This window comes from Leptonychotes weddellii, chromosome 10 (assembly GCF_054177405.1).
Source record: "Leptonychotes weddellii isolate Sample4059 chromosome 10, ASM5417740v2, whole genome shotgun sequence".
Lineage (NCBI taxonomy): Eukaryota > Metazoa > Chordata > Mammalia > Carnivora > Phocidae > Leptonychotes > Leptonychotes weddellii.
Window position 1 is genome coordinate 60,105,177 of NC_138378.1, and position 13,422 is coordinate 60,118,598.

General features: G+C 38.8%; 1 protein-coding gene across 13 annotated transcripts in view; it reads right to left on the bottom strand.

The window, feature by feature from the left end:
- NRXN1 (neurexin 1) overlaps nucleotides 1–13,422 on the bottom strand; it is a 1,086,089-nt gene that overhangs the window by 575,034 nt on the left and 497,633 nt on the right. For 8 of the 13 annotated variants that reach the window (XM_081833532.1, XM_081833540.1, XM_081833531.1 and 5 more), the window contains 3 exons: nucleotides 10,561–10,944; nucleotides 3,641–3,844; nucleotides 1,046–1,072 (listed from right to left, as the gene is read on the bottom strand). In XM_081833532.1, coding sequence (XP_081689658.1) covers nucleotides 1,046–1,072; nucleotides 3,641–3,844; nucleotides 10,561–10,944 — 615 coding nt within the window. The remainder of the gene's footprint in view (nucleotides 1–1,045; nucleotides 1,073–3,640; nucleotides 3,845–10,560; nucleotides 10,945–13,422) is intronic. The other 5 variants (XM_081833535.1, XM_081833542.1, XM_081833537.1 and 2 more) reach the window with 1 other exon arrangement.

The window sequence follows — 13,422 nt, forward strand, 5'->3', positions numbered from 1 at the left end:
AAACTTCTTGTTTTGTACGTTTAAGACCACCATTTCGTTCCTCAGAGGACGACATAGCTATTTGCAAACACAGCCAGTGGTTTTGGGAGTAGACTTCATCAACTTACATTCAGCATTTTCCAAGGATATAGAAAATGTTTGTTCTCATTGACTATAACAATGAGAGATTAGAACCTTGTTAGAACCATTTTATTTACATAGCTAACAACTTTGGTATCATTGGAGGAGATTCCTTAATGTGGTCAGCAAAACTGGAAAGGAAAAACCTGAACATTTACATAAAGAAATAAAATAAACTTATTCTTAAGGTAATGCTACAACTCAAAATAAAATCACAGTCCTTATATCCTTTCAGGTTCTCTAGTCCATAGTCAAATAAAACTCAGTCCATGCATCTTTTCTGATTCATCATTTGGCATGCATATCACAGATTTGAAGGGTTTTGATTATTTTTGCAGATATGTGATGAGGATGTAAAAATTCATCATGTAAATACTCTTAATGAACAAGAAAAAACTCTTAGACAAGTAATTTTCTTTACAAGTATACATATAACATTGAAAAATACATTTTTCTAAGTAAAATTTTGGTTGAATTTAGAAGAGCTTAGCAGTAGCTCTCAAAATAAAAGGAATTCAATTTTTTTCTATATTTTGAGTCAAGAGATAAAAACAGAAAGTGAAGGAAATAGACCCACAGTATTGTTTTCCTAATTTGGTGATGAAAAGAGCTACTGGAGTCCAAGATCAGGCAAAATACAAATGCTACTTGCCTTATCAAAGGTCTATAGAGGTGTGTGCACCGTCTGCTCTCAAATATTTGTCACCTCTTTTCCCACTTAGATGTAGGAACTACAGCAGGAAAGTCTTCAGCTGGACAGATTTCAAAATGAATTTTTACAACCCAGATGATGGACTGGTATACTTCAAAAGTGAATTCATGAGTTTGATAAACGTCTTTCTCTTGCTCTCATTTTTTTTTTTTCTGTACTAGCTTACATCATAATGGAGGAATAACATTTTAAAAATTTTGAATAGGCACTTACTGGAATTACAGTTAATCCTGATACAATCTAGATGGGGAAGAATAGATGAAAAATGAAAATTTATCCTTCAAGGTAATAGCTGCAGACATCCAATAAAATCACAGTCCACCCTTCCGGGGACAGACACATGCAAATATGGCCAGTCCATATCTTGTATTCTTTACATACTTCTAGAACCCAGATTCATTGTTATAAAACTTCACATTGTAAACAACGATAGAAAGTTTTGTTTTGTTTTGTTTTGTTTTAAATGGCCAATTCAAACAAAGCTACATGGTGACAAATCTAAGTGAAAGAAAGAGTTGTTAACTGTCAAAGATGTTTGGCTTAGAGAGGCTGCGACTTTCTCCCCATCTGTGAAAGAACATTATCATTGTTTTCAGTGTAATTAAAAAGTGCTCCGTCACAATGGGGTATAGTGCAAGCCCAGCTAGGCTCAGACATCTTGGACCTTCAGAGTCTAATATCCCACAAAGGCCAACAGAACTCTTGAGAATTGTGGTGGTCAAATGGAGAGCAAGTCGAAGTTATTCTAATCTCACCCTAATGTATTTTTTATTTTTGTTATTATTATCATTGGCTTAGGCAGAAAAGGTAACAGCCAGATACCGGCTGGATTCCATGCCTTGTATTAATTGGAGGAAGTAAGAAACAACTGTATTTTCCTTTAGAAGCCTCGAGTGGCTAAGGAGTAATGTCATTCTTCAGAGCACATGAGCCTATGCCTCTCTTGGGAGTGAACAATGTTATCTCTATGTACTAAGTGTCATGGTTAACACTGGTATAGATCTTCCTTTTCTTACACTTCCTTCTTCTATAAACACAGATTCTCTAAGAACAGAATGTCTGATCTGAATAACACAGACTGTGATTATAAGGGTTGTCTTTAAAGGACTGTGTGGGATGTTTTATGTTTATTTTATGTATAGATACATATTTGTTGGTTTTCGTTGCTGTATTTAATTAATGCCTTTGGGGAACATGAAAAATAGAAACCTAGATTCTGTTTCCATATAGCTGAGTTTGTCATGTGTCGTCAACCGCATCAGAAAAGTGGTTGCAAACAGCCAAGGACCAGCACCTACACAACTCTTTCCACAGAATGCTTTGCTGTTGGAAAATTCCCATGAGTGTTTCCACTTCGGCTAGCAGCCCCTTTACTGCGAGTAGGCAATTTCCTTTGAATTGTTGTAGTAACCTATCCTTGTCACTAGAGGGAACTCTAACAGAACAGTAAATGACAGTGCAGTGTGTTCTTTAGTGATCTTTTAAAAACCACCCTTATTATTTAGCTTGATTTAACTAATATTTATTGAATGTAATTGTATGCAATAAGCTATCACTGCAATAATTTTATATTTTATGAGCTACCATTCTGCCCAGCACAATTTGAAAATGTAGGTAGAGTTTCCACAAATGCCTCACCTCATCACATTTTGCTACTCTTCGTGTCAATCTGTGTTTCAAATTTTATTGTTCTTTCTCCATTAATTTATTTTTGTGTGTGTTTAGCATTTCCAGGAAATACAGTAAAACCTCATTAATTTGTACTCCTCTTGGAGCTAATGATAATAATGAAACTTCTTGGGCAGAATATTTATAATGCTTTACCAACAGAGATTGCCTGAGAAAAAGTAAACAAAACAAGTTGTAGAAGATCAGCTTCAGGAAGAAAACCGAATGCCAGGACTTCCCTGTACACTGATGGCACGATTTGCATGACACGACACCCTAATGACTGATAATTCTTATCCACCCATTAAAATCAGCCTGGTAAGACCTTCCCTTAAGAAGCCTACCTAGCTATCAATTTGTGTTTTGGAATGTAATCGAAAACAAAACTGTGTATTTTTTTAAGTCTACAATTCCGACTCTTAATTCAGCCTAGCCTTCCCCCGTATTTCATACAGCTTTGTGAGGTTTTACTGTAGTGACTGTCCCCTAACGCTATGATGAAGCAGGAAAGCATTATTTCTCTGTAGAAGAGTCTGTGTTTCCGTGTTCTCATGGCTGTTTGCTACGGGCCGCAGTCTTTGGGCATTGAAGGGTTGTGGATTGCTGTTCGGTAGCAAGGTATCACCACACGGTATTTCCAAACAGAAAAGATGGGGTACCACAAAGGTGACTGGTCAAAGGAGAAGCCCAGGGAGTAGAGTGAAAGCAACTGTTGATCTACATCACGGAGTAGAAATTTGATATTTTGCGCAGATGTTATCTAAAGTAAAAGCAGATGGCTTTTTATTCATCTGAAAGGGTATCGCGTATAGCAAATCAGAATATCAGTAAACATAACAGTGGAAATTATTTGAGGCCTCTTCAAGCTTAACAATTTATACTTTCAATTGACCTCATCGATACATACGGCTTCCCTTTTAAGAATCCTCAGTGGTAGAAATCACAAAATGGTAAATTATGTTAAACAAAATGAAACAATCAAAAGATGCCCCCAAAACCTAAATTAATTTAAATGATGAAAATGAGACCATTAAGTGTTTTAACTTTCCATGGCAAAACAGGCTACTCAGTAAATGTTTGCAGGCAAAACTGAACAAAAAGTGAAAAGTATTAGTTTTATGGGGGAAGGCCAGTTGTTACCTAGATTGACCGTCAGTTTCACACGCCCTGCATCCAGCTCCAGGCGGAGGGTGTCTGCCGAGTCTCTAGAGGTGGTTGCCATGAGGATGCCGTAGGCACGCTGGGATCGGAACCGTAAGGACACGTCCTCGGCCTCTGTGTGCATCACCACTGGGAGCTGGATTTTCATAAACATACTCCCATCATAGCTCAGAACCGTTGCCTCTACGGATGGGAAATGAATATAAAAGTTCTTGGTCAGTTTGGTACCTTTATACTTTGAAAGGGAAAAGCACGACCCGTTAATGGCTTCCAGATAGAACACAATACTACAAATCCAACTCATCTTCCTTAGAAATGAGCAATTTTTTTTTTTTTTAAACCAAGAAGAGAAGTGACAGTGAAGAGGACTTCCGTGAAGTCTCTGCTCAAGTACAGGTACCAGAGGGCGCTACTCCCCTTTTGGATCGCATAGCCCTTTCTATATAGCATTCATCATGTTGGTTCATCGATGTTGATGTATCTGTCTCCCTTCTCAAAGGCAGAGGTCACATTCTTTTGTCTGCAGCCATAGCATGAGCCTGGGACGAAGCACTAGCAATTACTTAATGTATGTTTCTATATGGCTAGGCCACTGACTAGCCCTGCGAAATCTGCCTTAGCTCCAAATCTTCCATCAACAAAATGAGGAGGTGCTAGCAGAGGATCTCTCAGGCCTTCGCTTACCCTAACAGTCCATGACTCTAAGAGAAGTTACTATCATTATCTTCTTTCATAATATCTGCCATCATAGGATCAAAAAAAAAAAAGGAAAAGAAATGACTTAAATGTAGGAATAAGGTCAACATTTTACCAAAGGTGATGTTCAAAAAGGGAAGAAAAAATAGTAGGTCCAATCAACAGGTGATGCTTCTTCTGAGTCACTTTATTTAACAAGGTAATTGATTTTTACAAAGACACAAACTGAAACTTCATTTTAAGCTTTATTTACAGGTAAGGAGTAAATGAAATCATCTCCTATAAGCACTACCCTGGTGTTCTAAAATGTGAAGCTATCACCAAAAAGTCAATAACTATGTACCTTGGTAATAATGGATAAACATGGGGGTGGGTCTGCAGAGCTTGTGTGGGTGTGTGGTACTAAACCAAAGGGGACTGCTTTAAGAGAGAAGTTGCTTAATACTGTATTAAACACACAAAGAAGAGGACAGCAGAAACTGTTGATCACAGACTGCCTGCTTTAAGAAATAGAACCCTTTAATGTTAAACACCATATGGTGGTGGAACGTTGCAAAACAAGTATGAGTAATTCTGCTTTCTCATTGTTTCTAACAACTCAGAATACCATTTAATAAAAGAAAAACTACCTGGAATTAAATGAAACTAGGAAATTCTCGTTATCTTGCCTACTTACATGGCACAACAATTAGCTTTACTAATTGCAACTGTGATACAGTTGCTTATTATTAGGACTATATTCTGGAGTTGTGGTTTTGCAAGTTTGTCTTTCAAAAAGTCAGGAAAGTCTAATATTGCTTCTGACAGACTTTAATCATTAGTTGTTGTCATCATGGGACTGAATGCACATCTGGAACAATGAAGAATGGAAGGTTCCTTCCAGGTCTCCCTTCTTGGTGCTCTTCTCTTCCACCTACCCCTTGACTTAAGGGATCTTGGTCAAATCCCCCGAATACTTACTAACAGCCTGACTTCTCTCCTGAGCTCCTTCATCCATTGCCCAATTAACATTTCCAATTTGAATACTATAGGCATCCTCCAAATGAACCAACTCAGCATGCTCCTTCACCGATGTTCTCTATGTTAGTAAATGGCATAACCCCATTGTTCAGAACTTAGCTTTTCTGATCTTTCTCTTAAACTCTCCACAATGCCCAATCTACGTGCAAGTCTACAAGTCTTGTACGCTCTAATTCCAATCCATTTCCTGAATTTATCACATCTTACCCTTATCACTAAAGTATCTCTGACTCTGCTCTAATCTCCCACCTAGACCACTGTCATAGCTCCCTCAGCGGTTTCCCCATTTCTACTCTTTCTTCCTATACACAGCAGCCAAGCTAAACTTTTAAAGAAGTAAATCAGATTATATCCCTACATTGCTTAAATTCTCTCTCCCCACCTCCCACCAATAGTTTTCCACTGCAGTTAGAATAAAAGCTGTACTCCTTTTCTACCTATAAGGTTCTCTGGGATCTGGCCCCAGCCCTTCTCAATGGCCTCAGCTTTCAGCATCTCCACTACTTATTCAGTTGACTCCAGCCACACTGATTTCATCTCCCATTCAAGTACTTGCCCTTGTGGACCCCTATGTCTTAACAGGCTTAACCCTAAATCTCTACATGGCTGGTTCCTTTGGCATTCCGGTCTCCGGTCAAATGTGACTTCAGATGTCTGCTCCAAGCACCCCATTGATCCATCTTCCAGTCATTCCGTATCTGCTTACTCATTTTTTTTCACAATTATTATTTCTTATTTGTTTGCATACTGTTATCTGCTTCAGCCTTTAGAATGTAGGTGTCTTGAGGGCAGGGGTTAGGCTCTCCTATGCATTGTTCTACTAGCAGCTGTGTGCCCTGAAAAGGGCCAGGCACGTAGAAGAGCCTCAGTACATACTTAACTGAATTAATGATTGCATCTGATACTGAAGATATATGAAAAAGCTTATTCCAGTTTGGATATCAAGCTTACATAAATGCTCACTAAAGAAGTTAAGTATTCACTCTGCCTATTAAGTAGAATCCAATTTTGGTAAAGTAGGTAAACAAAATATTTGCTGAAGTCTACTTTGAAGGACACAATGTGCCACAGACAGACAAGGAAACATGTCCATTTATCAAAATACCAGTCCTGTGGCTAGGCACTGACCTGACTTTGAGAAAATAAAATATGATCCTTTTAAAATATAGTGGTTCTACACTGTACCACGTATTTTTATTAGATAAGTTTCCTAAAAGAAAAGCTAGTAGTAGTTTACTCAAAAAATAATTAAGGGCCACCTGGGTATCTCAGTCAGATAAGTGCCTGACTCTTGATTTCGGCTCAGGTCATGATCTCAGGGTTGTGAGATGGAGCCCCGTGTCGGGCTCCATGATCAGCAGGGAGTCTGCTTGAGATTCTATTTCTCTCCTTCTCCCTCTGCTCCTCCTGCACCCTGCATCCATGTTCTTTCTCTCTCTCTCTCTTTCTCAAATAAATAAATTAATTAAAAAAAATAATTAAAACATGATTGTAAAGCTATGGTGAACTCTAGAAAAAACGTGTTTCTTGTATAATCTTAAAGGAGACTTGATCCTTACTATTTCTTTGCCTAAACTGTAGCTAATCATTGTCCATATCTATAGAGCAACAAACACCTGAATAAACATTTAAAAGTCATTATCAATTGCTCAGTTCTTTGGTATCATATTGATAAAAGAACTGAAATGTTGTTAGTTTTCTTTTATTTATTTAGTCTATAAATCTAGCGTGTATTATTCAATAATCACATTTTAAAAATGATTTTACAATCTTCTATAAAATGCAGCTTAATTTGATTAAAAACTAAGGAGGGGGAATATCCTTTCAGAAACAGAGATGACTGACAATGAATCATAAACATAGTATGAAATACAATACAAAGTAGAAAAATAATCAGAATCATTAGCCTGAAACATTCTCCAAAAAACTGCAGGAATGAAATAACATAGTAAAGTAATAAAACTTGAGTACATTTTAAATAATTCTCAATGTGAAAATAACTTGTTGATAAACGACAAATGAACACCTAAATGATTCCTCATAATTAGAGTTAATGTTTAATTAGAAAAGAAATGGAAAATGTACAGGGTTGGAGTCCAGAGTTGCCAAATAAATGGTAAACAACACTCTGACATTTGAAGGTTATGCTATTTGGCAGCATCCTTTCACATTAGTAAAATTATTTACCACTTAGAACACAAAAGAGTACTTTAAAAGGCTAATTCCAATACAATACTTCCCAGAGGGGGAGAAAAAAGTTTCAGCTTTGTCTCCTGCATCTCCTTCCCCCTTGTCGTTAAGTTTGATAAATTTGCTTTTCTGTTTTATTCCTTCTTGCCGTCTAAAGTGTACACCTGTGCTCACTTTTGCCGAAAGGCAGTCACATATTGTGCGCAACGATGAAAATCAGACAGGGAGCCAAATTATATTGCTCTGACATCTGTCCCTCCATCTGTTAGAGTTTTAACAAACAAGTATAGAGCAGACCTCTGATTACAACATATACACATAACCAAGAATAATTTCTACAAGGCCAAGTAAGTCTCCACAAATTCTCAGCTTTATTTAAAATAAAGTGGGAGGGGAAAATGCTGAATTTAATTTATATTCAATTGCACATTATTTCTATATTACTCTTCCTTATGGGATCGATACACATAAAATACTATTTTCCTAGTTGCCTAAGTCAGCAAATACTCTTTCTTTCTTCTAAATTCCTTTGCTTACTTAATGCAGAGTAAAAAATTTTCTATAGTAATGTGACTGCGATATTATTCCTCAGGCTGCATTACCCAAGGATTTGACCACACTTTTTAATTACTATGAATAATAATCTTTATAAATTATCAATTATTGCTCAGTAATAGTAACACAGAGACTATTAGTACCTTCATTTTTTTTTTAATTTCAGAAGTTGTCAACCAACTCTTAGGTGATTAACAGCCTTATGTGATCAGAGTGTATCTGGAGAAGAACCACAGTCATAGCTCTTTCTTTTGAATTGGAAACCCCAAGGGTTGGGCAGATCTTATGTTGACTGAACTAGGGCATAGCTGGGAACTGGACAGAAGCCAAATTCTGTGGTATTGAGCATGACAAGCATCCCACATCACCACTGTTCTCAGGAGATACCATAATGTGAGCAAGAAAATTAATTCTGAAAAACAAAGACTTCTAACAATACGCTGGGTAGTCTGGAAACAAAAATCACACAAAAATGACCATATTTTCCCTCAACACACAACGAACCTGAAGACAAAGAAATCTGCAGAATTTTCTAGCCACCTGTCAGATGAAAATGTATGCCGAATCCCAGTGATGAAGCTTGCTATTAAATTCTCATTTGCAAATCTACATATGCTTGCCACCCCTCCTTCTAATTATTGCAAAATATAAATATTCCTTTTCCCTCATTCTGGCTCAAGAAGCTTGACAATTTCTATTTTTATTTCTGCCATATGTAGTAACGGGATCTTGCCACAGGGTGGTGCACCACGCATATTTAACTGAAGGCTTTTGTAATCTGTGACAGTTGGGTTACATCCTTTTCTAGCTTCACATAAGCAGGAGGCATCCGACTAACTGGCAGCTCTCTGAGTGATTAAAGAGAAAACAGCAGCTTAAATCCTACAGGTCTGCGAATCTCCCATTATGTCTAACTTGTAATATATCTTACAAACTTGGTTGCCTTTTTGGTGGTTGTTGTTGGCCCCTTTTGCCAGTTTCTAAAGACCAAACTATTGAAACAAATAAACTGAAATTAGAGGGGGAAATGAGAAGAGGGAATTCACAGAGCATATACACCTTACAAGTGAAACTACACAGAAACAGCTAGCCTCTAATGACCCTTGATAGGAATTGCAATTCGGTACTAGGAGAATGAATGGATCTAGGTGATTAAAATACTTACCCATCTATTGACCTAGCCAGCTGTATAATGCAGAACAGAGCAGTATTTTGGTTGGTAATTTAAGATCACTATTAGATTATTAAATTATTATTATTATTTTTATGTTGATTAATGTTAATAATAGAACTGATAAGCTGGACCTCTTTATTAAGACAAATAACCGAAGTCACATCTCAACTTTGGATTCTAGAAAATCACTGTTTTTGTTCTCTAGGCAGTGTGAGCTTAAACAAATTAAACTATTTCAGGATGTAAGGGGGAAAGAAGACTAAATGTACATGGTTTAAACAATACATGCCAGGTGCTTTCAGGCTAAATGTCTAATGCACCGATGTTATTTGAAGCATGAGAGGACAATGGGACAACTCATCAATAGTTTTCCATATTGATGTTTTCGTTCCATTGTTGAAAATGAGTGGCAATGGGTATAGTGACTAAAGCATTCATCTGACACTGCTAGGTCGACGGGAGGACTTTGTTTCTCTGCTGTTCCGCCTTTAGTCTGCAGACAAACAGTGGTTTGTCTTCACTCTTCATTCTTCCTCTAATCCTTATTCTTCTCCTTCTAATGGGAGAGGAAAAGAAAAAAGAAATGTGGCTATGCTTCCTACTAGAGAAGAAAGGGAGGCAGCTACTCAGAGGCTCAGCAGACACACCGAGCCTTAATACAATAGAGCTTATACATCCTCTGTGATCACTCAGGTCCTAGGCAAAGGTAAGTGTCTTTGAAATTAGGGTGCACTTCTGAAACTGCCGGTGTAAATCAGATGACTGAAAGTCATCTTACTTTCTGAATTTCAAACTTGGGGAAGGGGCCCGAAGTGAAGTGAACAGGCTAACTTAAGTCTCACGCCACAGTGTTAGGGAAGTTGCCTCACATGCTCTTTTTCTGGCCACGGATATTATCACTGGATGCCATAAATATCTCTAATTCATACCTTCTTTACTCTCCAGGGTCCTGAAATTAAAAACTGGGCAAAAGAAACAGCGGTTGCTATCGATCATACATCTTAGGCCCAGACTCTAAAAGATACGGAAGACTCAAATATTTCTTCTTGCAATATACTTCAAACTCTGTGTCTTCCCAGAATCAGCCCCTCTGAAAATCATGGAGGGCTCATCAGCAGTATGCCCGGCGTGGCTGCTAGGCCTGCAGGCGTTTACCTCAGCAGAGCATGCATTACGCTCCCATGGTGAGTTCAAGGTCTGAGGTCAACATTTAATACCCGTTTTCGTCTCAGGGGAGTCAGCTGCTTGGGTTTTGGAATCCTACCTCTCTCGCAGGACCTGCCAAGGTAGCCTGTTCCGGAACAATCACAGACATATCTGTTCCACCCATCCCTGCACATGCCATTGTTTTTGCAAGGGTTGCTAAGGCACGGTTTTGCTGTTTCCCTTGAGCAGGAGGGCTTCACTCCAGCAGTACTTTGAATTTCAGCCATTTGCCGGATATCTTTGCTCTGGCCGTCAATGAACAAATCTCTAATGCAGCCCACGTAGCCGTAGTTGAGCAGGGCAGTCCACACCTCGGTGGGGAAAATGAGGCCAGCCTTGTTTTCCGGCAAGCCCCCCAGGTACAACTCATCATCCAGGTCCAGAATCTCGCTCTCACCAGGTGCCGTGTAGGGTGTACGCAGGGTGTTGACAGAAATGGTACCTGTTGCAGAGACAAGAGAACACACGGGTCTTTACGGAGTGCAACATGCTCGAAAAAGCACACTTTCTCCCTTTCATCTGCCTAGGGGGACACTGCTTGAGGGCAGACAGCTCCGATTCTTCTTTCGGGTCCTCAGGTACCTTACTTATCCTTCCCAGGGGAGCAAAAACCAAAGTGGGCGGCCAACCAAGAGTGTTTGTCAGCCTTCACAGTTTAGTAAAGAAAAGAAAAAAAGGAAGATTAAAAAAAAAAAGGAGGGAAAGAAAGAGAAATCAGCATTCTATATCACTCTCCAACAGTTCAGTCAGGAAAGAAAGAGAAAGAAGGAGAAGTTGACATTATATACTACCCTTTGGAATAAAGTCAGATTCATGATTGGTGAGTGCTCATTTTCAAAGCTGGTGTGCAACTGCAAACTAAAAAAAAAAAAAAAAAAAAATGTTGCATGCTCTCACCTTCAACTGACTTGATTGATTTTATGGAACACAGTAGTTTGACAGATCATCTATGTCAAAACTTGACTTTACCACTTTTTTTTTTTTTAAGATTTATTTGACAGAGAGAGACACAGCGAGAGAGGGAACACAAGCAGGGGGAGTGGGAGAGGGAGAAGCAGGCTTCCCGCCGAGCAGGGAGCCCGATGCGGGGCTCGATCCCAGGACCCTGGGATCATGACCTGAGCTGAAGGCAGACGCTTAACCATCTGAGCCACCCAGGTGTCCCTGACTTTACCACTCTTAACTGTATTAATCTATTGATAAGCTCTATGGTCTTGGTCTACTCATCCGTAATATGGATATAGTAATATGACATACCTCTCATGGTTGCTCTGAGTGCTAAATAAAATGATATTAATAAAGTATCTGGCTTATAATAAGCACTGCATAAATGTTGTGTATCATGATTCATCACAAGAACCAAGTCAAACTGGCTGTTTACTTTTTAAAATTTTTTAAAAATTTTTTTATTGTTATGTTAATCCCCATACATTACATCATTAGTTTTAGATGTAGTGTTCCCTGATTCATTGTTTGTGCATAACACCCAGTGCTCCATGCAGAACATGCCCTCTTTAATACCCATCACCAGGCTAACCCATTAATCCCAACTAGTTAGTCATCTAAATTGGCAAATTTTTCCTGCTCACTTCAAATGTAATAGGAGAATAATTCTATTAGTTTACAAATATACAGGAACCCTGGTTTTAAGCAAAGGATGAAAAGGTAGACATTCACATGGGATTAATTGAGAATCACAGAAAAATATTTGTGGGAACCATTAAATGAAGAAAAAATGAAAGGCAGAAGGCAGTTTTTGATTAAAACTTCTATCATGTACCACCAGATTACTCAAAATTCCACCAATGTTCTATCTCCAGAAGGATATATGTAAAAATGAAAATAATGTACCTGAAAAGGACACCCCACTGTACCTTACGAGATTGTCCCAGATTTATTTTTCAGGTCTAGACCATAAAGCAAAATAGGTAGGGTATTAAGAGAGAAAGTAGATTAGAAATGTCTGGTGCCATGCTAGCTACCGACAGAGAGCTTCAGGGATTTGGGGGGCAGACGTACAAGGGAGGCCAGGAGACAGAAGATGAGGTACAGAGGTAGGGACAGAAAGGGAGAGTCTAGTGTGGGATAGAGGATAGGTAGGAAGATGCATTTTAGCGGTTTCACAGAATACCTAAAGTCCATCCCCAGGTGAAAATACAGCCTGGGATGAATGTCAAACATGCATCTAACTAAGGATGCAGGGCCACTGGCCTCTGCACTGTTCCCAGGAGCATTCCAAACCCCAGCAGAAGGGGCACTTCTCAAGACGGGCAGTGTAATGGGATCTGTTTTTGTATAAGAGAAGGCCATGGACGCCAGTGACAGAGACTGCACAGGTAGCCAAGTCATTAAGGGGATATTTGTCTCTCTAGACTTCCACAGAAAGAAATGCAAAAAGCTCCCAGGGGAGAAACACTCAAAGGCATTGCTATTTTGGCCTTCCAAGAGGGGAGCATAACAGGGATTTTGGAGGGAGGCAGCAAAAAGGCAAAAGGACAATGTATTCACTTTTACAGGTCACATTTGTGTAAGTGTCTGGAAGAAAACTCATTTAGGAACATATACGTACATAAAATCCTACTTAGAAAAAATACGAAAAAATATAATTTGGGGGAAATGAAATATATGATTTTGAGATAGAATGGTGTCATTTTTCTCTTCCTACTAGAATTTCATTACAAGCATTTTTAACTGTCCAAAATGCTTTAAGAAGTGAGTTAAGGGAACCTGGGTGGCTCAGTCGTTAAGCGTCTGCCTTCGGCTCAGGTCATGATCCCAGGGTCCTGGGATCGAGTCCCACATCGGGCTCCTTGCTCGCTGGGGAGCCTGCTTCTCCCTCTACTGCTCTGCCTGCCGCTCCCCCTCCTTGTGCTCTCTCTCTCTGACAAATAAATAAATAAAATCTTCAAAAAAAAAAAAA